The following is a 25,968-nucleotide window of genomic DNA, read 5'->3' as shown; positions in this document are numbered from 1 at the left end:
GACGATAGGGTGTTAGGAGCCACTGGTAGCAATGCAGAGGTAAATTCTGTGACAATAGGGTAAGGAAAGGTAAGAATACTTAGTGAAATCAGCAGTAGCAGAGGAAAGGCTGGAAAACTAGCATCAGTGAGGAAGAGACAGGTATTCCAGTTCATCAGCTACAGAAAAGGGGTTACTTTTGGTGACTTTATAAAGAGGAGAAGCCCTTTGGCTAGATTTCTCTTTTATATGTAATAGGTATTTTTGTTAGTGGTTCATAAATTAGCAAACATTTATATTAGTAATGTTTTGGCTGGGCGCAGTGGCTCACACCTGTAATCCCAGCACTTTGGGAGTCTGAGGTGGGTGGATCGAGAGTTCGAGACCAGCCTGGCCAGCATGGTGAAACCCCATCTCTACTAAAAATACAAAAAATTAGCTGGGCGTGGTGGCGATGCCTGTAGTCCTAGCTACTCAGAAGACTGAGGCAGGAGAATTGCTTGAACCCAGCAGGAGGAGGTTGCAGTGAGCCAAGATCACACCACTGCACTCCAGCCTGGGCGGCAGAGCGAGACTTCTTCTCAAAAAAAAAAAAAAGGTAATGTTTTTAATTGATTTGATTGGTTTTACAGGTGGAGCATTTTATACCCCTGAAACTATTGATACAGCTAGACTTCACTATCGAAATTCCTGGGCCCCAATTCTCCATGCGGTGGCACTTTGGTTAAATAGCACAGGATTTACGTGCTCAGAGTCTACAGAAGCAGCAGCAATATCTGGTTTACAAAAACGTTCTACATCTATCAGTTTAAACCAGGCATCAGGAGCAGTGGGTAGTGCTAAATCTTTGCCAGACATTAACAAAGACAGAATGCATCTGATTTTAGGTAGGTCTGTTATATTAATATATTTCAAGATTTATCACTTCTGAAAATTAATATCTTTCATTTTAAAGCTATGGAAAGATTTTGTACAGTATTGCACAGTTCAGAGAACGAAAAGTGAAAGGATTTTTCACCTCACCTTATAAATTGTTAATTGAATTTTTAACCTAAAAATTAAATTATTAAACACCACTGAAACTACTTAGCTGTCTTGTTCATTCACAGAGCAGTATCTAATAATTTTCAGTAAAAAAACTTAATATGTTTTTTATTCAACAACTCGTTTTCGTTTTACTTGGCACTTAACCGGTTATCCTATTAAGAAAAAAACGTTTAAGCAGATTTCACTGAACCCTAATGTAAAATTGCTTTATAGATGCTTTTGTTTGTTTGTTTGTTTGTTTTTGAGACAGAGTTTCACTCTTTTGCCCAGGCTGGATTGCAATGGCATGATCTCGGCTCACCGCAACCTCCACCTCCTGGGTTCAAGCGATTCTCCTGTCTCAGCCTCCCAAGTAGCTGGGATTATGGGCATGCATCACCACGCCTGGGTGATTTTGTATTTTTAGTAGAGATGGGGTTTCTCCATGTTGGTCAGGCTGGTCTCGAACTTCTGACCTCAGATGATCCGCCCACCTCCGCCTCCCAAAGTGCTGGGATTACAGATGTGAGCCACTGTGCCTGACTATAGATGCTTTTTTAACATTTAAGAATTTATACATCGTAGCCGGGCGCGGTGGCTCAATCCTGTAATCCCAGCACTTTGGCAGGCCGAGACGGGAGGATCACGAGGTCAGGAGATTGAGACCATCCTGGCTAACACAGTGAAACCCCGTCTCTACTAAAAATACAAAAAACTAGCTGGGCGAGGTGGCAGGCGCCTGTAGTCCCAGCTACTCGGGAGGCTGAGGCAGGAGAATGGCGTGAACCCGGGAGGCGGAGCTTGCAGTGAGCTGAGATCTGGCCACTGCACTCCAGCCTGGCCGACAGAGCGAGACTCTGTCTCAAAAAAAGAAAAAGAAAAAGAATTTATACATTGTAATGAAGCTTTTGGTGATCTTATGTTTTCTGGGGTTGAAAAGGAACACAATTAATAAAGTGTAATTATGGGATTCATCAGTAGGTCTCATAAGTGAAAATGTGAAAAACTTCCAAAACATTAACTTTGCCCTTATGTAAATTAAAAGCAGTTGTTTCCTATGATACCCATTGTGCCTCTATAACTTGCCATTTAAAAACTTTGTATACATGAAAAATTATTTGGCTACCATTTAATGAAAAGCAATTTTATAATGTTTGTAAATTTATTTTTTTAATGTATTATTTTAAAAGTCCTAGAAATAAAAACTTATTATCTTCATAATCAACTTGATGGCACGGGAATTCCTTCTTTCACACATAGCTAATTTGAATATTAACCTAATCGCAAAACTACAACCTTGTGTTGAGCTTGGCTGCTTAAGTTGGAAACCATTTTGAACTCTAAGGCATTATTACATAAATATACGTTAAGGTAATCTGTAAAAACATAAATAGAGAAGAAATATGGGATCAAACAACATAAAGTGTTTTATAAGTGAAAAAACATGTTTTTATTTTGTGCATTTCAGGTGTGAGTATACAGTTTCTTTGTTCCCCTAGACCTGAAGAGCCCATTGAACATGTTACAGCATGCCTACAGGCCTTACATACCTTGTTAGACTCTCCTTATGCTCGAGTCCATATTGCAGAAGATCAGGTACAGTGTATTGCTATGACAGATAATTGTGTGTTTTTTCCGAGTATTGCTTTACAATGGAAAAAAGGATGGAATTTTTTTCTGTATTGGATCCTATTTTAACATGATATGAGTACACTGACTCCCTGTATTTATTCACCCAGTTACTTGTACTGTGTGCCTGGTCTGCCCCAAACATGGTTTGAGGTTATAGATAGTGAAAGCAGTTTCACTGTGCCTGAATTAGGAGGTAAGTACAGTGTGATAAGTGCTATTTTAGTGCATGTAAGGCTGAGAATAGAGAGGAGGAGCCCGATGTTGTGATAGGAAAGCAAAGGATGGTTTCTCAGCGTGGGCAATGGTTGAATCAAATCTTCAAGAGGAATTCGTGAGGCAACACAAGCAGGATGGGTTTTCCTCTCAGAAAGAATAGCGAATACAAACACTAGGAGGCATGAGAGAACACGGCACGTTCAAGGGCATTGCCATTTACTATGACTGATATGAATGGAACATGAGGTTGTTAGATGAGGCTGGACAACAAGGTGAAGACCAAATCATGAAGGTTTCTCGATGACGTGTAGAAGAGTTTGAACCCTATCCTGAAAGTGATAGGGAATTATTAAAAATGTTTAAGTAGAGGAATGATGTCACTAACTTTATATTTCAGAAGGATCATTCCGTCAACCCGTAGAGGTACGTTGCTTTGTAAGAGATGCGAAGGGTGACAGAGGCCAGCTCTGAGGCTTTTTTCATAATTCCAGAGAAATAACAAGTACATTAGCCTAGGAAGGCTGAATAAAGGAAGAAGAAAAGAGGACCAGGATTGGAAGCTTGAGGATAAATAGCATTTAAAGATTGAGAAGAAGGGAATAAATCAACAGTGGAAACTACTAGAGAGGTTGGAGGAGAACCAAAAGAGAACAGAGTTATCAAAGACAAGGGAGGAGTTTCAAGAAGGGTAGACAGTCTCAAAAGAAAGAATAGAGTAAATAAGCACAGAAATGAATCTAGAGGAGGCTATTGGTGACCTCCCGCAGAGGATTGTTTGAGGTGACTAGTAGCCAGATAGTAGGAGGATCAAGGAGTGAATAAGACAGTAAAGGAAGTGGAAGCATCTAGGCTGGGGAAGGAAGGAGCAAGATACATAGAGGAGGACATGGGGTAGATAAAAGGATCTGGAGGCTGGGAGTGCAGGGGGGACATTAGATTAGAAAAACTTGAGCATTGTCATTATACTGAGAGAGTAGCCTAACTAGAGAGAGAAGTTGAAAATATTTGAGATATGATCAGAGCCCTTGAAGAATCCCTAGGAAGTCAAATAGGATAGGATAGGAAATAAGGAAAGATTAACCTCAGATTAAGGAAAGATTAACCTCAGATTAAGCCCCAGATAAGAGGCTGAACACATGATCTTAAGGAAAGAGGTAAAGGTGGCTTTGGTTGCAGTTAAGCATTTTCCCCCTCTTTGAAATTTCAGTTAGGTTCATTGGATGGATTTGATGTGTAAGATTGTGAGTAGAAGCTTAAGGTGGGTGGTGAAAGTTTGTAGTAGTTACTGAAGTGAATAGAAGAGGAACTTACCAAAAATTTCTACAATCTCTGGTAAGCAGAGGTTGTAGAAATTCTTGGATATTCAGCTCATTTTAGAAATTATAAATTTTAGCCGCATTGGACTCTGCAATACTGTTTAGCTCAATTATTTCCTTCCAATACGAGAATGATCATCTTTGAATATAAAGCATATTTAAATATGTAGATAATAAATCATTTGTTGCTTGAAAATATACATCGGGGTAAAATGTGACCATTTCTCAAGATTTTTACAATGTTCTTATTTGTTACATAGTCCTATATTTTAATTTTAGCTACCCAGTTTCTTTTTTTTAACATGTGTATTTTCTCAGATTTTAACAATATAAATTTATCCTTTGACATTGAAATTAATTAAATGTATTTGTATTTATTTGTATTAGCTAATAGGTGTTGAGTTGCTGAGTGTTTTGCACCGCCTCCTATTGACCTGGAATCCATCATCTGTCCAGCTGTTGGTTACTGGAGTTGTACAACAGATAGTAAGAGCTGCTCAGGATTATTTGCAAGAAAAAAGAAACACTCTAAGTAAGCAGTAGAAATTACACGAACTTGAAGTAAATCTTATTTTATACTGAAAAAAAATTTTTTAAATATTAATGCCAGGACATATTTCTGTAGTTTTTATTGTCTTTTTTAGAGACGGGGTCTCATTCTGTCACCCAAGCTGGAGCGCAATGATGTGATTATAGTTCAGTGTAGTCTGTAACTCCTGAGCTCAAGATCCTCCTGCCTTAGCCTTCTGAGTAGCTGGGACTATAGGTGCACTCCACCAAGCCCAGCTAATTTTTTTTTTTTTTGCGGGGGACAGTCTCACTCTCAAGAGCCCAGGCTAAAGTGCAGTGGTGCAATCTCGGCTTACTGCAGGCTCAAACTCCCAGGAGCTTCCCACCTCAGCCTCCAGAGTACCTGGGATTACAGACACACACCACAACGCCCAGCTAATTTTTGTATTTTTGGTGGAGACAGGTTTTTGCCATGTTACCCAGGCTGGTCTTGAACTCCTGAGCCCAAGCGGTCCGTCCATCTCGGCATCCCAAAGTGCTGAGATTACAGGTTTGAGCCACAGCACCTGGCCAGAAGTTATTAATTTTAAAAAAATAATAATCATACATTTAGAAGATTTGAAATTGATTTTATTTTCATTAGAAAGGACCAAATGAAATTGCTGAGAGTCGACTGTTTTTCACCTTTTGTCAGTTTAATCTGGTTCAACCTAACATATGTGTTATTTCTATTACAAAATATATACCCAATAAAAATATGTGATAAAGATTTTCCAAGTGAAAAATGAACTGTCTGTTACCTTTAAGGACAATCAATGCACAGAATTCTAGGAAAGCAGAAAATGATACAGAAAAAGACATGTGACATCAGTTAGACATTTGCTTGTAAATTCTTTTGAAGGAATTTCCTAAATATACTTGTTGTGTTGTTTTACGTACTTTTTTTGGTTGGAAATTTCACCAAATTATCTTTTACCTCAGATGAAGATGATATGGAAAAAGAGGCCTGTACTGTATTGGGAGAAGGAGGTGACAGCGGTGGTCTCATTCCTGGAAAATCTCTTGTGTTTGCAACTATGGAACTGCTGATGTTCATTTTAGTACGGCATATGCCACATCTCAGTACCAAGGTGTCAGACTCTCCAAGTCACATAGCGACTAAAACTCGACTATCAGAAGAAAGTGCTCGTTTGGTGGCAGCCACAGTAACCATACTCTCTGATTTACCATCCCTTTGTTCACCCGCTGGTACGGTATTGATCGGTATTTGGAAATGCATTATATTACAATAGGCAAAGATGAGCTTGCCCTTGATTTTAAGCGCTGTAATAACTTAGTTTCCTCTTAAATCTCAAATGAGAAATAAGAAGCTGGTCTTTTTTTAAGGTTTCGTCTACCTTTAGGAGCCTATGAAGATTAAAGATTCAGAAAGTCACAAACCTAAGGTGCTCTTTCCAGGTGTGTTTCAAATAAGACATGGGACTACAGGTTGAGGAAAGACAGTGTCAGCAGATAGACATAAAGTGGAATAACTAAACTCTATTTTCCAATCTGGTTGCTACTCTTGAGCAACACAGAAAAACTCAGGGCTAGGCGCGGTGGCTCACGCCTATAATCCCAGCACTTTGGGAGGCTGAGGCGGGTGGATCACCTGAGGTCAGGAGTTCGTGACCAGCCTGACCAACATGGTGAAACCCTGTCTCTACTAAAAATGCAAAAAAATTAGCAGGGTGTGGTGGCACATGCCTGTAATCCCAGCTACTCAGGAAGCCGAGGCAGGAGAATTGCTTGAACCCAGGAGGCAGAGGCTGCAGTGAGCCGAGTTCGTGCCATTGCACTCCAGCCTTAGCGACAGAGGGAGACTCTCGTCTCAAAAAAAAAAAAAAAATGAAAGAAAAAGAAAAACTCAAGAAGGTCAGAGGAGAATGACAGCCAACTTTAAGGAACACTGAAAAATTATGGCTGAAAAAAAAGTAACAGTTGGCTGCAGATATTGAAGAACTGTTGAATGTAAAAGTAGACTTTCCCTCTGTTTTATCCAGAACAAGCTTGTCCAACCCACCGCCTAGCATGGCTTTGAATTTCACCAACACAAATTCAAAAACTTTCTTAAAACATTATGAGATTTCTGCGTGGACTTTTTTTTTTTTTTTTTTTTTTTTAGCTCATCAGCTGTTGTTACTGTTAGTGTATTTTATGTGTGGCCCAAGACAGTTCTTCCGGTGAGGTTCAGGGAAGCCAAAAGATTAGACATTCCTGATCTAGAAGGTAAAACTGGTATCAGTAGATAAAGAGGTAAATTTCAGCTCAACACAAGGAAGACCTTTCTACCTTTTAGAGTTACCCTACATCTTTGAAAATAATGACTTCTCCATCATTGGAGTTTTACAAGCAGAGGCTACAATGGCTGCAGGTCAGAGTGGTGAAGGGATTTTTTCCTTTTGTGGGAAGTTGAATTTTCATGACCTAGAATTTTTAGTTGCAAATTCTAGGATTATTTCATTTCTTCTTTCCTTGCCGCAATAGTCCTTTTACTTTCCTGGCTTGATTAGGTTGACTTTAGTACACTGAGGATTGAATATATGTCTTACAATTGCTGTAAAATTCACCAAGTTACTCAGATGCTTCTCACAGTATCTGGTAGTGTTTTTTTCCTGTTTTTCTGTCTTCCTTTTTCATTTTCATTGCAAAGGGCATGAAATATTAAATAGGTGAAGTATTAGAAGTAATAAAAACAAGGCTAGCTGAAAAAAGAAAGAAAATACCAATTCTGTCTTTGAAATGCTATGACACTTTCTTATTTTCTTTTTCAAGCATTGAATTATAGTATTAGTAATACAGTAAATTTTGTATAAAGGCAAGGAAAAACCACCATCAAATGCAAAAAATATAAGCAATGGAAACAACTATACTATGAGAACTGAAATAGTTATGAGGTAATCTAATTTGTTTTTCTTTCAGGATGTATGACAATCCTGCCCACAATTCTGTTCTTAATTGCAAGAATATTGAAAGACACAGCAATAAAGTCTGCAGATAATCAGGTTCCTCCACCAGTCAGTGCAGCTCTTCAAGGGATTAAAAGTATTGTGACACTTTCAATGGCCAAAACTGAGGCTGGCGTTCAAAAACAATGGACAGCTCTGATTCGTAGCACGCTTGCATGCATCCTGGAATATTCTCAACCAGGTAACCTATCAGTTTTAAACATTTTAATCAGTTAGGATATCTGTTCCCTAGGTAATGAATTAGTTGAATAAGCTTATCAGAAAACTGCTGTATAACAATCAACTCAGAGAGATACGTTAGTCATATCTTTCAAATGTGACCTTTAATACTCTTTTCTGAATTGTTGACTCTAAATGCCCTTGTGTTAGTACTTATAAACATGTTGGGGCCAGGCATGGTGGCTCAGGCCTGTAATCCAGCACTTTGGGAGGCCGAGGCAGGCAGATACCTGAAGTCAGGAGTTTGAAACCAGCCTGACTAACACGGTGAAACCCTGTCTCTACTGAAAATGCAAAATTAGCCAGGTGTGGTGGCATGCACCTGTAATCCCAGCTACTTGGGAGGCTGAGGCAGGAGAATCGCTTGAACCCGGGAGGTGGAGGTTGCAGTGAGCTGAGATCACACCACTGCACTCCAGCCTGGGCAACAACAGGGAAACTCCATCTCAAAAAATCAGGGCCGGGCCTGGTGGCTCACGCCTGTAATCGCAGCACTTTGAGAGGCTAAGGCAGGCAAATCACGAGGTCAGGAGTTCAAGACCAGCTTGGCCAACATGGTGAAATCCCGTCTCTACTAAAAATACAAAAAATTAGCTGGGCGTGGTGGCAGGCACCTGTAATCCCTGCTACTCAGGAGGCTGAAGCAGAAGAATAGCTTGAACCTGGTAGGTGGAGGTTGTAATGAGCCAAGATCGTGCCACTACACCCCAGCCTGGCAACAGAGCAAGACTCCCTCTCAAAAAAAAAAAAAAAAATGCAGAATTTAGCTGAGCATGGTGATGTGTGCCTGTGTTCCAGCTACTCAGAAGGCTGATGTGGGAGGATCACTTGAGCCCAGGAGGCAGAGGCTGCAGTGAGCCCAGATCACACCACTGCACTCCAGCCTGGGCAACAAAGCAAGACCCTGTCTCCAAAAAAAAAGAAGCATACTCTTTAGCCTTACTGACCAAAAAATTATGTTCAAGGTTATTTATCATCTATTATATCTTACAACAATGAAGATGTGTGATAACTATATCTGGCAATGGGAAGAATTATGAAGTACATGTTCATATATTCATTTGGATAATATATCCATTATATCTAGTAAGTATCATGTTTATAACCAACTATATAAATTAACCCAGACCCAAAGAAATTAAGCCAAAACCTAGTAATTTAATTTAATTTTAAACTATTACTGGGTGGTAGAGTTACAAGTTTTACTTTCTCTCCTATACTCTTTTTATATTTTAAACAATGAATTCGTTTAAGTGAATATGTGACTTCTAAAAAATTATAAGGGATAACTTTAGTTTTATTAATGTTATTAAAATTATTTTAGCTTTATCAAGAGCTGGTATTTTGTTTCTTAAGGTAGATTTTAACGAACAAGAAACATTAAAAGCCATATTTATATGTGTATATGTGTGTATAGATAGGAATAACAAGGGCTGGGCATGGTAGCTCACACCTGTAACCCCAAAGGAGGGCAAAGTGGGCAGATCATGAGGTCAGGAGTTCAAGACCAGCCTGGCCAATATGGTGAAACCTCATCTCTACTAAAAATAACAAAATTTAGCAGGGTGTGGTGGCATGTGCCTGTAATCCCAGCTACTCAGGAGACTGAGGCAGGAGAGTCACTAGAATCCAGGAGGCAGAGGTTGCAGTGAGCCAAGATTACACCACTGCATCCCAGCCTGGGCGATAGAACAGACTCCATCTCAGAAAAAAAAAAAAAAAAAAGAACAAAGAATAACATGAAGAAGAAATACTTAAGAATTTGTTTAAAAATAATTGATTTAATTTTTGTTGAAGGGGTCCAGAGTCAGTATTTTTGAAATTGTTCATTAAGGGAAAGTTTTGATATGTTATCAAGCTAGTTCATTCATATGAGGTGAATTTAAAGGTCTGATAATAGAATTAACTTGCCTGAGATATTCTCTCTGGAACTAAATTCCGAGGAGACACAGTCAGTTATGGACTACAGGAAACACAGTCAGTTATGAAGTAGGGATCAAAGCCACAGGCATATTTATATTTGTATATCAAGGCAAGCAGATCCCTTGGTTAACAAGCAAAGTTTTAGGCCGGGCGCGGTGGCTCAAGCCTGTAATCCCAGCACTTTGGGAGGCCGAGACGGGCGGATCACGAGGTCAGGAGATCGAGACCATCCTGGCTAAAACGGTGAAACCCCGTCTCTACTAAAAAAAATACAAAAAAAACTAGCCGGGCGAGGTGGCGGGCGCCTGTAGTCCCAGTTACTCGGGAGGCTGAGGCAGGAGAATGGCATAAACCCGGGAGGCGGAGCTTGCAGTGAGCTGAGATCCGGCCACTGCACTCCAGCCCGGGCGGCAGAGCGAGACTCCAGTCTCAAAAAAAAAAAAAAAAAAAAAAAAACAAGCAAAGTTTTATAATAGATTATTTCCATTATAGAAATCCTATTTCCTGTTATAAAATCTGTCATCTTTCACTTTAAAAAGTGTATTATGCATGTGAACATGCACAAACAGGTACAGAAATCTTGGATCTAATGAATCACTCTTGATTGCTGCAACATTGTTTTTCGTTTTCAGACCCTTTGACTTTGAAATAAATTTCAAACTTTAAAAAAAGTTACAAGAATAAAATAAGGAACTCCAGCATACCCTTCTCCTAGATTCACCAGTTGTCAGCATTTTGCCACACATGGTTTATTACTTTCTCTGTAATCCACATATCATTATTGTTAATATTATTATTAATTTTGCTAAACCATCTGAGGATATTAAGTCACCATGACTCTATTCCTAAATACTTCATGGATATCCTAAGAATAAGGACATTCCCTTCCATAACCACAGAAGAATTATCAAATTTGGCACTACTTGTCCTGATAATGACCGTCATAGAGCCCTTTTTTTTTTTTTTAGTTATTATATTGCCTTAGTCTCCCCTAATCTGGGGCAGTTCCTCAGCCTTTGTCTTTCATAGCATTAATGTTGTTGAAGAATACAGGCCATCTATTATGTAGAATGTTTCTCAATTTAGAATTGTCTAATTTTTTTTTTCCTCTCAGGTTAGATTCAATGTATGCATTTTGGCAGGAATACTGCATAAGTAATGTTATGTCTTGGTACATCATATAACTAAGACATATTGCTTTGTCTTGTTGCTTTGTCCCATTATTGGGAATCTTAACTTTAATAACTTTTTTAAGAAATTGTCCGCTGTGTTTCTCCACTATGAAGTTGCCATTTTTCCATTTTATAATTAATAGGTAATCTGTGGGGAAATACTTTGAGACTTTCTTACTTGTCTGTTCCCATCAAACTTTCTTTTTTTTTTTTTTAAACAGAGTCTCACTCTGTTGCCCAATGGTGCGATTTTGGCTCACCACAATTCTCCTGCCTCAGCCTCCCAAGAAGCTGTGACTACAGGCGCTTGCCACCGTTCCTGGCTAGTTTTTGTTTTTTTTGTTTGTTTTTGTTTTTGTTTTTGTTTTTGTTTTTGTTTTGAGACAGAGTCTGGCTCTGTTGCCCAGGCTGGAGTGCAGTGGCCGGATCTCAGCTCACTGCAACCTCCGCCTCCCGGGTTCACGTCATTCTCCTGCCTCAGCCTCCCGAGTAGCTGGACCACAGGCGCTGGCCACCTCGCCCGGCTAATTTTTTGTATTTTTAGTAGAGACGGGGTTTCACCGTGTTAGCCAGGATGGTCTCGATCTCCTGACCTCGTGATCCACCCGTCTCGGCCTCCCAAAGTGCTGGGATTACAGGCTTGAGCCACTGCGCCCGGCCAGTTTTTGTATTTTTAGTAGAGATGGGGTTTCTCCATGTTGGCCAGGCTGGCCTCGAACTCCTGACCTCAGGTGATCCCCCGACCTTGGCCTCCCAAAGTGCTGGGATTACAGGCGGGAGCCACCGCGCCTGGCCCATAATTTTTTTAAATTCACTGGGTCCCTTACTGTTACTTCAATGTGGCCCCATTATTTCTTGAGCACTTCCATACTTTCTAGCGCCAAGATACCGCAGACTGAGTATTTTCTGCCTCACTGTTCTAGAATCAGCCCCTTCTCTAAAAGCCTTGATTCCTTTTAGTAGAAAATCATATTTAGATGCTCAATCTTCCTTTTTTTTTTTTTTGAGACGGAGTCTCACTCTGTCGCCCAGGCTGGAGTGCAGTGGCACAATCTCGACTCACTGCAAGCTCCCCCTCCCGGGTTCCCGCCATTCTCCTGCCTCAGCCTCCCGAGTAGCTGGGGCTACAGGCGCCTGCCACCACGCCCGGCTGATTTTTTGTATTTTTAGTAGAGACGAGGTGTCACTGTGTTAGCCAGGATGGTCTGGATCTTCTGACCTTGTGATGATCCGCCCGCCTCGGCCTCCCAAAATGCTGGGATTAGAGGCGTGAGCCACCGCGCCCAGCCCCCAATCTTCTTAAAATCACAGTTTAAAAATAAAATGGGGCCGGACACCTTGGTTTAAACCTATAATCCCAGCACTTTGGGAGGCCAAGGTGGAAGGGTTGCTTTAGGCCAAGAGTTCGAGACTTTCCTGGGCGATATGGTAAGATGCTGTCTCTATAAATTTTTTTTTTTTTTTTTTTTTTTTTTTTTTTTTTTTTTTTTTTTTTTGAGACGGCGACTCGCTCTGTCGCCCAGGCTGGAGTGCAGTGGCACGATCTCGGCTCACTGCAAGCTCTGCCTCAGCCTCCCGAGTAGCTGGGACTACAGGCATGTGCCACCACGCCCAGCTAATTTTTTGTATTTTTAGTAGAGATGGGGTTTCACCCTGTTAGCCAGGATGGTCTCAATCTCCTGACCTCGTGATCCACCCCCCCCCACCCCCCCCACCCCACCCCACCCCCCACCCTCCCAAAGTGCTGGGATTACAGGCGTGAGCCACCGCGCCCGGCCTCTATAAAAAAATCTTTAAAATCAGCCGGACATGGTGGTGCACACCTGTAGTCCCACCTCCTCGGGCAGCTGACGTGGGAGGGTTGCTTGAGCCCAGGAGTTCAAGGCTGCCTGAGTTATGATCATGGCACTGCGTTCCAGCTCTTTCCAGGGGGAAAAAAGAAACAATAATAATTTTTTTAAAATGAAAATAAAATAATTTTTGACAAATTGCTTGCAGCATTGCCAACTCTTAGTAAGAGATTATATTAATTCTACATAGAATAAATTCCCTATGGTGGGGTTTTCAGGGTTTTTTTGTTTTAGGTTTTTTGTTTGTTTGTTTGTTTGTTTTTGAGATAGGGTCTTACTCTGTCACCCAGGCTGGAGTGCGGTGACATGAACACAGCTCACTGCCACCTTAACCTCTGGGGCTAAAGTGATCCTCCTGCCTCAGCCTCCTAGGTAGCTGGGACTGCAGGCATGCACCACCATGCCTGGCTACTTTTTTTGTTTTTTATAGAGACAGGGTCTCACCATATTGCCCAGGCTAGTCTTGAATTCCTGGGCACAAGCAATCCTCCCTCCTCAGTCTCCCAGAGTGCTGGGATTACAGGAGTGAGCTCCCTAGTCTGGGTGAGTTCTCAGGTTTTTAACATTTGTGACTCAGGTTATTATAAACTGGTTAAATCCTTCAAATTTTACATCTCTTGTTTGTTTTCTTGTTTGTTTGTTTTGAGACTGAGTCTCACTCTGTCACCCAGGCTGGAGTGCAGCAGCACAGTCTTGGCTCACTGCAACCTCCGCCTCCCGGGTTCAAGCGATTCTGTAGCCTTAGCCTTCCAAATAGCTGGGATTACAGGCGTGCACCACCACGCCCGGCTAATTTTTGTATTTTTAGTAGACATGAGGTTTCACCATGTTGTCCAGTCTGTTCTGGAACTCCTGACCTCAGGTGATCCGCCCATCTCCGCCTCCCAAAGTGCTGGGATTACAGGTGTGAGCCACCACACCCAGCCGACATAACTCTTTTTAAACTTTATTTCTTTACATTAAGTTAATGGACTTTTTCTAGACTATTGTTCTTAACCCATTATTCCATATTACAAAAAGCTTGTACCCTTATTATGAGATAATGTTAGCATGTCAAATGTATATGTTCGTAATCCTTCTAAAGTACTGATTATCACTGGGTATTTACAGTTGCCAAAATAGCTCAGATTTACACAAAAGGTGGGGATAAGTTTTACTGAAGAAATGATAATCACAAAATGTTTGGAACTCCTATTTTATATGTTCAGAAGTATTGTTCTTTAGAATAACTGTTCATATTTCTAGTATTTCTTTTTTTTTTTTTTTTTTTTTGAGGCGGAGTCTTGCTCTGTCGCCTGGACTGGAGTGCAGTGGCCGGATCTCAGCTCACTGCAAGCTCCACCTCCCGGGTTTACGCCATTCTCCTGCCTCAGCCTCCCGAGTAGCTGAGACTACAGGCGCCCGCCACCTCGCCCAGCTAGTTTTTTTTGTATTTTTAGTAGAGACGGGGTTTCACCGTGTTAGCCAGGATGGTCTCGATCTCCTGACCTCGTGATCCGCCCATCTCGGCCTCCCAAAGTGCTGGGATTACAGGCTTGAGCCACCGCGCCTGGCCATTCCTAGTATTTCTAATTATGTACTGTATTTCTGTTCAAGTTGTATCTATTCCTGAATAAATGTAATGGAAAGAAATTCCTTAAAATTCTTAGAACACTGTCTTCAGGAAATTGTCTAAGTTTATTTTTTTTAATTTATTTATTTTTCTGAGACGGGGTTTCGCTCTTGTTGTCCAGGCTGGAGTGCAATGACACGATCTCGGCTCACTGCAACCTCTACCTTCCCAGTTCAAGCAATTCTCCTGCCTCAGCCTCCCAAGTAGCTGGGATTACAGGCATGCACCACCACACCTGACTAATTTTGTGGTCAAGCTGGTCTCGAACCCCCGACCTCAGGTGTTCCGCCTGCCTTGGCCTTCCAAAGTGCTGGGATTATAGGCATGAGCCACTGCGCCAGACTGATTTTTTTTTTTTTTAATGGTTGTATGGAATTTACAGGTTTTCATATTTACTAAATTGAAAGGAGATATCACTTAAAAAGTACTCTGAATTTTAAAATTAATTAGAATATTTTATAATCATTTAGCATTAAACATAACTGTATACATTTAACTTTATGCATAGAACTTCTTACAGTTGTCTGTGGACTGTGTTAGATTGAGGCAAATACTACTATAAATGTTGCGGGGAGAGAGAGATGATTGTTCAAGATTAAAATTCTGGCTGGGCGCAATGGCTCACACCTGTAATCCCAGCACTTTGGGAGGCCAAGGCAGGAGGATCACCTGAGCCCAGGAGTTCAAGACCAGCCTGGACAACATGGCAAGACAACATCTCTCTCTACAAAAATAAAAAAATAAAATTCCAAACGTTTTAGAAACAGCACACTTCTTTCATTTTTCATTTTCAGAAGACTCTGTACCTACACCTGATGAAGTCAGCATGCTAACAGCAATTGCACTCTTCCTGTGGTCTGCTAGTAGTGAAATAATAGGAGTCCAGTCATTACAGAATGGCTGCATGAACAGATTTAAAAATGCATTAAATTCATGCGACCCATGGGTAAGTTACACTTTTTAAACAGACATAAATAAAAACATTTCCCTTTATCAGCAAAATGTCAGATTGATTCATTAAAATATGTGATACATAATTAAAAGCTAAGTATTTGCACTATGGCTTTTAAATGGAAAAACCAAAACAAATCACTGGGTTTAAGCACTAGAGCACATGTATGTGTTTATTCACATATGTAGAAATTCTCCAATATCTGAAATATTTGATTAACCCTGGGGCATACTGGTAGAGACAAGAGTCTATGATTATGTTTTCCAGTGTTTATTTAAATGACACTAAGGACATTAAAGGGGAAGTTTACATTATTAGACATTTTAATGAACCTACTAGAACCTCTAGTTTGTCTAGAAAGTAAGATTTTTTATTTTACAATGTCAAAGTCTAAACTTGTGATTCTCAAGCCTGCTGCACGTCAGAAATTTTAAAAAGCAGAAAACATTCTTGAAGGCCAGGCGCAGTGGCTCACACCTGTAATCCTAGCACTTGGGGAGGCCAAGGCGGGCAGATCAGGAGGTCAGGAGTTCAAGACCAGCCTGTAGTGAAACCCCATATCTACCAAAAATACAAAAAAATAGCCGGGTGTGGTGGCAGGCGCCCGTAATCCCAGCTACTTAGGAGGCTGAGGCAGGAGAATCGCTTGAACCCAGGAGGCAGAGTGAGTCAAGATTGCGCCATTGCACTCCAGCGCAGGCAACAGTGTGAGACGCCGTCTCAAAAAATAAATAAACAACAAAAAAATAAACATTCTTGGACTCCACCACTGTCTTCCTGAATCTGAGTCTCCGGATTGGTGGCTCCAGGATCTGTATATTTAAAATGTTCTTCAGGTTTTTCTTGTGTCTAGCCAGATTTAGCCACTTGTGTTCTACCAAAGCACTGAAATAGTTTTATTCCACTCTGTCCCATATATTGATGGGTCTTCCCTCCCTCTCTTCCTTCTTTCCTTCCTTCTTTTTTTTTTTTTTTTTTTTTTTCCTTTTTAAATGTTAATCTGAAGCCTTTCTAATACAAAGTGGAGCCAGTAAGACTTTATTTTCTAAGTCTGGAAACCTTACATTGTTAACAGTCATTTCCAGGGAATCAAATGGTTTTGAGATATCTAAGCAATGTATTCTCATAGCTTTGTTTCAGATATTCAAATATTAACTTTCCTTGCTAAATATATTTGGTTAAAATGGGAGGGACAATTGTACGTTAAAGGAAGAGTTAAAAACAGAAGTGGGAATAACTGATTTCTAACATATTTCACAGTATAAAAATATGAGAATGGGCCAGGCACGGTGGCTCACACCTGTAATCCCAGCACTTTGGGAGACCAAGGTGGGCAGAGCACGAGGTCAGGAGATTGAGAACATTCTGGCCAACATGGTGAAACCCCATCTCTACTAAAAATACAAAAATTAGTTGGGTGTGGTAGTGCGTGCCTGTAATCCCAGCCACTCAGGAGACTGAGGCAGGAGAGTCGCTTGAACCCGGGAGGCAGAGATTGCAGTGAGCCCAGATGGCACCACTGCACTCTAGCCTGGCGACAGAGTGAGACTCTATCTCAAAAAAAAAAGAAAAAAAAAGAAATACAGGAATTGTATAAGCATGGTGATTTGATCATTAAAATATATGAACATTTTTTACTAATTTTTGTCAGAAAATTCTATTCTACTCCATTTCTCTAAGTAGAAAATGTAATTTCCATTTTCATCCTGCAGTATCACTTCTTTTCAGTACCTAGTAAGATGCAATGTGATTGTACAGCAAATAAGAACTATACACATGTTAATTGATAATATATTCTTCTTGTACAGGTTCAAGCCAAATGTTACCAGCTTCTCCTCTCAGTCTTCCAACATTCCAATCGTGCCCTTTCAACTCCTTATATTCATTCATTAGCTCCAATAGTGGTTGAAAAGCTAAAAGCTGTTGAAAGAAACAGACCAGCCAGTAACATAGAGCTTTTAGCAGTTCAAGAAGGAATAAAAGTTCTTGAAACATTGGTTGCTCTTGGTGAAGAACAAAACAGTAAGTATATTCTTATAAAAAGCTACTAGTTCAAAATGAAGATCTGTATTATATATAAATCTTATTTGATATTAGAAACAGGCCTGCTGGGCGCAGTGACTTACACTTTGGGAGTCCCAGCATTCTGGGAGGCCGAGGCAGGTGGATCAGGAGGTCAGGAGATCGAGACCATCCTGGCTAACACGGTGAAACCCCATCTCTACTAAAAATACGAACAATTAGCCGGGTGTGGTGGCACGCGCCTGCGGTCCCATCTACTTGGGAGGCTGAGGCAGGAGAATCACTTAAACCTGGGAGGCAGAGGATGCAATGAGCTGAGATCCCGCCACTGCACTCCAGCCTGGCAACAGAGCGAGACTCCATCTCAAAAAAAAAAGAAAAGGAAGAAAAAACAGACCTTTGCTTATGTTATATAATGTAGTGAGTTGATTTTTTTTTTTTTTTTTTGAGCAGGAAGTTAAAATGAATTGCCAGTGGCATTTCAACACACTGATTTTTTTTAATTTTCTAGGAATGTAGGCATCCCTTAAGATCTAGGAAAAATATAGATGTTTAATAGGGCTTTTTTTTTCTTTTTCTTTTTCTTTTTTTTTTAAGACAGAGTCTCGCTCTGTCACCCAGGCTGGCGTGCAGTGGCACCATCTTGGCTCACTGCAACCTCCGCCTCGTGGGCTGAAACAGTCCTCCCACCTTTGCCTCCCAAATAGCTGGGAATGCAGGCACATGCCACCATGCCTGGCTAATGTTTGTACTTTTTGTAGAGACAAGATTTCGCCATGTTGCCCTGGTTGGTCTCTGACTCCTCCTGGACTCAAGTGATCCACCCGCCTTAGCCTTTCACAGTAGCTCACACCTAGGATTACAGGTGTGAGCTACTGTGCCTGTTTCATAGGGTTTTAAAATAATAACCTTCTAATCTTCGTATCAGAGGAATAAAAGCTTTATAACAAATATCACCAGTTAAGTATTAATACCAAACATCATTATTAAAATATCTCAAAACTTGTTATTTAGAAATTTTTTTAAATTTAATGAAAAATTTAATGCATACATCCATTTAACCAGAGACTTATGCAGTTTAATATATATTTTCTTTATTCCCTTAATACTTAAGCTTTGATTTTATCACAATATAATATTTGTCCTTCAAAATATGATTTTTAATTGTAGAGAGACTGTACTTTTTAAACTAGTATCTTATGATTGAACATTAAGCTGTTTTTAATTTTTCAAGATCAGAATGAGCATTTTTTTTTTTTTTTTTTTTTTTTGAGACAAAGTCTTGCCCAGGCTGGAGTGCAGTGGTGCGATCTTGGCTCACCGCAACGTCGCCTCTGAAGTTCAAGTGATTCTCCTGCCTCAGCCTCCCGAGTAGCTGGGATTACAGGCATGCGTCACAATGCCTGGCTCATTTTTGTATTTTGAGTAGAGATGGGGTTTCACCACATTGGCCAAGCTGGTCTTGAACTCCTCACCTCAAGTATTCCACCTGCTTCAGCCTCCCAAAGTGCTGGGATTACAAGCATGAGCCACTGCACCTGGCTGAGATGAGCATCTTTATTCTTAAATTATTTCTATCAGATTCCTAAGAGTGAAATTACTGACAAGAAGGGAATGCACATTTTAAGACTTTTAATTGGCCAGGCACAGTGGCTTATGCCTGTAATACCAACACTTTGGGAGGCCAAGGCGAGCAGATCACTTGAGATCAGGAGTTTAAGACGAGCCTGGCAAACATGGTGAAACCCTGTCTCTACTAAAAATACAAAAAATTAGCTGGGCACGGTGGCTCATGCCTATAATCTCAGCACTTTGGGAGGCCAAGGCAGGCAGATCACGTGAGATCAGGAGTTCGAGACTAGCCTGACCAACATGATGAAACCCCATCTCTACTAAAAGTACAAAAATTAGCCAGGGTGGCATGTGCCTGTAATCCCAGCTATTCGGGAGGCTGAGACAGGAGAATCGCTTGAACCAGGGAGGCAGAGGTTGCAGTGAGCTGAGAGTGTGCCATTGGACTCCAGCCTGGGTGACAGAGCGAGACTCCGTCTCAAAAAAAAAGACTTTTAATCTATATTGTCAGATTGCTCTCCACCTCTATAAACGGTACCTTATTTTCCTCTTCTCTTAAAAACATTTCATAGGAAATTGGAAAAGTAGTAGAGATTTTTGAAAAGCGATTGCAGTAGCTCCTTTATAAAATAATAATCCAGAACTACGCCAGTAGAAGAAAAGAATGCAGAGGAGAAAGTGGAAGAAAGGTTTATCTGATTTGATGATTAACTGGTTATGGAAGGCAAATGAAAATAAGCAAATATTACTGTGTGGCATGAAAACAACATCAAAATTGGGAAAGTCAGAAAGGGCAGTGTTTGAAGAAGTTGATAAATTTAGTTGAAATTAGTAACAATATATGTTATTTAGGCAAAAATTTTATGACTGACATGGCCTATGTTTGGCAAATCAAAATTTTATTTGTATTTTTATTTTACTAATTGTAAATTCCATAAAGATGAGGACTGAATCTTATTCACTTTGTAATCCCAGCACTAAGTTTTGTTGCCTTCTAGTATTTAAAATATTTTTGAGTTGACTCTTGGGATAAATTCCTGTACAGGCACCCTAATTTGGAATTAAATTTAGCATGAGGACAGATAGGGAAGGGAACCTTTTTGTTTGTTTTTTAATTCCATATTTTTTTTTTGACAGTAAAAATATATATGTCTTTGTATAATTTAGTTTAATAGCTAGTTAGACTTTAACAATGGCCTTGAAATAAATGACCCTTTTTCAGTTTAAGGTATAAAACAACCAAAGCATTGTAATTTCAACTATCAACCAGACCAATTTGTAGTGTTATTAGTGAGGTGTATCAATGATCAGCACCATCTGTCAGGCATGGTGGCTCACGCCTGTAATGCCAGCACTTTTGGGAGGCCAAGGCAGGCGGATGATGAGTTCAGGAGTTCAGGACCAGCCTGGCCAATATGATGAAACCCTGTCTCTTCTTAAAAAAAAAAAAAAATTTTTTTTTTAATCTCAGCACTTTGGGAGGCCAAGGCAGGCAGATCACGTGAGATCAGGAGTTCGAGACTAGCCTGACCAACATGATGAAACCCCGTCTCTACTAAAAGTACAAAAATTAGCCAGGGTGGCATGCACCTGTAATCCCAGCTACAGGCGCTTAGGCAGGAGAATCACAGCTACTCAGGATGCTTAGGCAGGAGAATCGCTGGAACCCAGGAGGCAGAGGTTACAGTGAGCCGAGATCGCACCACTGCACTCCAGGCTGGGCAACAGAGTGAGACTCTGTCTCAAAAAAAAAAAAAAAAAGCACCGTCATGATTTCTTCATTTTTTTAATGGACTGCTTCACTCAAATAACAGATGTTTTGCACTCTAATAAGACTTTTAAGAGGTAGAATAAGCAGTTCACCTGTTTTTAAAATTAAAACTAAATCTAAGGCTAAATGCCATGCAAAAAGTAAAGGCAGACAAATCTTATTAGTGAAATAAGATGACATTCATTAGGAGGATACCATCAAATAAATGAATGGATGTAAATCATATTCATTTGATGGCAACATTTTTATACTTCATATTTTATATGGTTACATGATTCCAAGAGGGTAAATTTTCAGCTTTTGAATTTTAAGTCACTCAACTTTTTTCATCTCATTTACAAGTGTTAATTTTGTTTTCAACTTTACAGTATCCAGTATAAGAATGGGCCGTATATGTTTTCTCACCCTGCATGACCAAGGTTATAAGCTAAAAATATTAGAATTATATTTGACTCCTTGTTCATCATCTTTATTGACTCTATTATTCAAATCTTCCCTATCTCTTTCTGAAATTTCTCTAGGATTCAAGAGAAACTTGTACCTTAGTCTTGTATCTAATCACCTCCTAAATGGATAACTATAATAGTTTTCCTAGCTGATATTCCCCATCAAATTTACCTAAAGTAATTTTATCTCTCCTTTGCTTAAGAATTTGGAAAAGTTGGCCGGGCACGGTGGCTCAAGCCTGTAATCCCAGTACTTTGGGAGGCCGAGACAGGCGGATCACGAGGTCAGGAAATCGAGACCATCCTGGCCAACCCGGTGAAACCTCGTCTCTACTAAAAAATACAAAAAACTAGCCAGGCAAGGTGACGGGCGCCTGTAGTCCCAGCTACTCGGGAGGCTAAGGCAGGAGAATGGCCTAAACCCTGGAGGCGGAGCTTGCAGTGAGCTGAGATCCGGCCACTGCACTCCAGCCTGGGCGACACAGCAAGACTCCCTCTCAAAAAAAAAAAAAAAGAATTTGGAAAAGTTTACTCTTTCCTTACAGCATCAAGTCTGAACATCTCTGCTTGCTTTTCAAAATGTTTTTTCTGCTCCCCAACATGTACCTACTAACCTGACCAGATCAGTTTCCTTCCTGTGCTTCTTTTAATCGCTTTACATTGTTCATACTATTTTCCCTTTCCTCAGTTGTTGTTTCTCTTCTTCTTATACAAATCTATTAAACCTACATTAGATCTTTTCTTTGAGGAATATTGCCTAGTTACTTCTCACTCTGATCTTACCCTTTATATAATTTATTTGGTATTTGTAACCAACTAAATAAAATCTCAAAGTATTCTTCAGCTTCATGAGTCTCTTGGTGAATTCTATACTGAAATGCTACCCACGTTTTTTAGCACTTAGTACTCTAATTGTTCTATGTGCTGTCTACCGTTTTCATTTAGATAACAAAAGTGTCCAGGTAGAAACAAATTATATAACATTTGCTATAATACTTGCGTATTTCTCGATATTTGATGAATACTTAAATAACTTATAATTTTTCCAGTTATATTTTAAAATTGTTAAAACCCAAACCTTAGTTTTCAACCTACTATTGAAAACCTATTGAAACCTCTTCCGATTAGCAAGCCAGTACACTGAAGATAGTTTTACATATACTTTATAATTCTCCACTTTATTTTTTATTATGAAAGCCAGCTTTTATAATACTATTAACATTTTTTTTTTTTTAACATTTTATTTTGAAAGGGAGTCTCGCTTTGTCACCCATGCTGGAGTGCAGTGGTATGATCTTGGCTCACTGCAACCTCTGCCTCCCGGGTTCAAGCAATTCTCCTGCCTCAGCCTCCATCGTAGCTGGAATTACAGGCATGTGCCACCACACCCAGCTAATATTTTTGGGTTTTTTTTTATTTTGTTTTGGTTTGTCTTGTTTTTTGAGACAAAGTTTCGCTCTTGTTGTCGAGGCTGGAGTGCAATGGTGCGATCTTGGGTCACCACAAACTCCGCCTCCTGGATTCAATTGATTCTCCTGCCTCAGCCTCCCAACTAGCTGGGATTACAGGCATGTGCCACCATGCCCGGCTAAGTTTTTTTTTGTTTTTTTTTTGTATTTTTAGTAGAGATAGGGTTTCTCCATGTTGGTCAGGCTGGTCTCAAACTCCCGACCTCAGGTGATCTGCCCGCCTCGGCCTCCCAAATTGCTGGGATTACAGGCATGAGCCACCGTGCCTAATCAAATTTTTTGTATGTTTAGTAGAGACAGGGTTTCGCCCTGTTGGCCAGGCTGGTCTCAAACTCCTGACCAAGGGATCCACCCACCTTGGCCTCCCAAAGTGCTAGGATTACAGGCATGAGTCCACCGCACCCACCCCTATAATACTATTAAAATTCTACATGAGGCCGGGCACGGTGGCTCAAGCCTGTAATCCCAGCACTTTGGGAGGCCGAGACGGGCGGATCACAAGGTCAGGAGATCGAGACCATCCTGGCTAACATGGTGAAACCCCGTCTCTACTAAAAAATACAAAACCTAGCCGGGCGAGGTGGCGGGCGCCTGTAGTCCCAGCTACTCGGGAGGCTGAGGCAGGAGAATGGCGTGAACCCGGGAGGCGGAGCTTGCAATGAGCTGAGATCGGGCCACTGCACTCCAGCCCGGGCGACAGAGCAAGACTCCGTCTCAAAAAAAAAAAAAAAAAAAAAAATTCTACATGAGGGAAATTAAACTAAATCTAGAAGATTGGAGGATTTACCTGGGACTTTAAAAATAACCTTTTTACCTTTCTTCTGAAAACTTAATATGGAAAAAAATCCAATTAATTGGAAACTTCTGGGTAGCTGCCAAGAGAAAGAGTGTGTGTTTATTCATTCAAAGGATAGTTATTGAATGCCTGTGTACCAGGTAGTGTTCTAGGCATTGAGAATTTAGCATGAAATAAAACAGGCAAAGGTCCCTGAGCTCATGGAGCTTCCATTTATGGTAGGAAAACACTGACAGTAAACATTTCTCGTCCCCTATACATGTGTGTGTGTGTGTGTGTGTATATGTGTGTGTGTGTGTGTCTATATGTAGACATAGTCTTTGTATAATTTTATATAGTGATGAAGATGGATATATCAATTTTAGATGTAGATATAACATCTATAGTTAGATGCAGAAATTGATAGGAGCTGTGAAGAAAAAACATACAGCAGGGAAAGAAAATAGGCAGTAAGGTCCAGGGTGGCACTGGGATTCTGGAAAGGCTTAGCTGATTTTTATGACTGTCCTTGCTGACATCAGTGAGTGTCACACATTCTCTACCAGATGCTACCTGCTGCCTTACAATTGCATCAATTGTCATTCTACAAAAATTAACAGTAATGAAGGGGGGAGAAAACATAATTCTCAATGTGATTATAAGAGATGTTATACACACACACAATTACATATAAAGGTTAATTGTTAGAAAAACATCACCTTTAATGAAACTTACATCTCAGGATGGAGTTGCTAATAAGTAAAGACAAAAGACTGACAAAAGACTACCAAAAGGAGATGAAGCCTCCAAATAAATCTTTTTTTAAGGACTTGAAATTTATATCCGTCAGACATAGGTTCTTGTTTTTTTGACCCTAAGCTTATGTATTCCCTTAGTTTTGAGGAATTTCCCCTCACTGTGAGTTCTGGGGGATGATGAAATAGGAAAAAAGTTGTATTGTATTTCTACTTAAAGAGGAAAGAAACAACTAGTTTTAGTTAAATAATGGTAAATAGATGCTTTTCAGGTTTCTGTTCCCCGCGCCAATCTCCTGATTCTAGAATGCCCATACAAATTTTATAATCTTACTCTGAAGATACATTCTACCAGATGGCAATTGTAAAGTGTTTTATTACTTTTTAAACTTTGGCCCATTTTTTATTTAAGTAAAGCAAATTAATGTAAATGTAAAATATAATTAACAAACCTGGTTTCCAGCTTGGACATTTAGTAAATATTTCATATTAATTATGAGTTATTGAGGTCTAAAGTAGGCTGTGCATGTTTACTTATATTTTATTATAGTTCAATCTTCCATGGCAATTGCCTAGTTTTTAAAGTTTATTATAATCTTTATGTTTGTGATCTTTTTTCATACTTTATTATTTACAGGAGTCCAGCTACTTGCTCTTTTAGTTCCCACTTTGATATCTTATCTGCTGGATGAAAATTCTATTGCCTCAGCAACTTCAGCTTCCAAAGATCTTCATGAGTTTGCACTCCAGAATTTAATGCATATTGGACCTCTGTATCCACATGCTTTCAAGACAGTAATGGGAGCTGCTCCTGAGTTGAAAGTGCGTCTAGAAACTGCCGTTCGAGCAAGCCAAGCAAGCAAAGCTAAAGCGGCTGCCAGACAGCCAGCCCCCGCCATACATTCTGCACCAACAATTAAGCTAAAAACAAGTTTTTTTTAATTTGTACTTTCATTTATTTGTATTTATATTGTCACCTAGCACCTAAATAGTGATGGCCTCTGTATCATTCCAGGCGATCTGTGGGTTCTGTTGTATTTGTATTTTGGTATTATAGTGCTTCCAAGTAGGATAAGTGAAATAATGCTAACCCCACTTATTGATTTTTAAGGAGTGATTTTTTTTTTTATCCTGTGGTGAATATGTTTTCTTTTTCCTCTTAATAATGTTTCTCTTTTGTTAATTTATTTATTTTTCAAACACTGAGCCATAGTCTTAAATTTAAATGCTAAAAACATAATTGTGTCATGTAGTCGGGCAGCCTATTGATATTGTCAGGGCAAAAAAATGAGTCAGAACTCAGCATCTGTCATGAAAAAAAGTGATTTGAAAAACAAGCAGATTTTAAATTTTGAAGTAACCAAAATAATGGAAAGTGTCTGTTTTGTGGTGTATATACTATGAATAAAATCACAGCATTTTCTAAGCATTTCCCAAAATGTCCTTACCTTTCTGATGGATCTTTTAGCTTTCATATCAAATTACTAAATTGTGCTATGTATATTTTAGTTGTTAGCAGAATTAAAATTCTCATTTAAAGGTTCACTAAAATGTTTTAAATGTAATATTCTGCTTTTTTAATGGCTAAAATTTGGCTTCAGTTATGTTTTGTAATTACAGAACCTCAAGTTCTGGCTATGATGGTTAGTTTCCTTCATCAAATATTTATTGAATGCCTACTCTGTATAAGGCATCAAGCTAAGTGCTGCAGGGGATACAAAACTGAATTGGGCATAATTACTG

At 39.8% G+C, this 25,968-nt stretch overlaps 1 protein-coding gene across 6 annotated transcripts in view; it reads left to right on the top strand.

Annotated features, from left to right (window-relative positions):
* HEATR5B (HEAT repeat containing 5B) overlaps positions 1–25,654 on the top strand; it is a 108,501-nt gene extending 82,847 nt beyond the window's left edge. For 2 of the 6 annotated variants that reach the window (XM_023216346.3, XM_023216349.2), the window contains 8 exons: positions 612–866; positions 2,474–2,601; positions 4,557–4,701; positions 5,661–5,927; positions 7,641–7,868; positions 15,258–15,409; positions 17,224–17,437; positions 24,863–25,654. In XM_023216346.3, the coding sequence (XP_023072114.1) occupies positions 612–866; positions 2,474–2,601; positions 4,557–4,701; positions 5,661–5,927; positions 7,641–7,868; positions 15,258–15,409; positions 17,224–17,437; positions 24,863–25,167 (1,694 nt within the window). In that variant the 3' untranslated portion in view covers positions 25,168–25,654. Of the gene's footprint in view, positions 1–611; positions 867–2,473; positions 2,602–4,556; positions 4,702–5,660; positions 5,928–7,640; positions 7,869–8,871; positions 8,993–15,257; positions 15,410–17,223; positions 17,438–24,862 lie in introns of those variants that run through there. The other 4 variants (XM_023216348.2, XM_023216347.2, XR_002732431.2 and 1 more) reach the window with 4 other exon arrangements.
* The last annotated feature ends 314 nt before the right edge of the window (positions 25,655–25,968 follow it).

The sequence above is a fragment of the Piliocolobus tephrosceles genome, chromosome 15, assembly GCF_002776525.5.
Source record: "Piliocolobus tephrosceles isolate RC106 chromosome 15, ASM277652v3, whole genome shotgun sequence".
Lineage (NCBI taxonomy): Eukaryota > Metazoa > Chordata > Mammalia > Primates > Cercopithecidae > Piliocolobus > Piliocolobus tephrosceles.
Note: the sequence above shows the minus strand (reverse complement) of the source record. Positions and strands in the feature narration are given on the sequence as shown.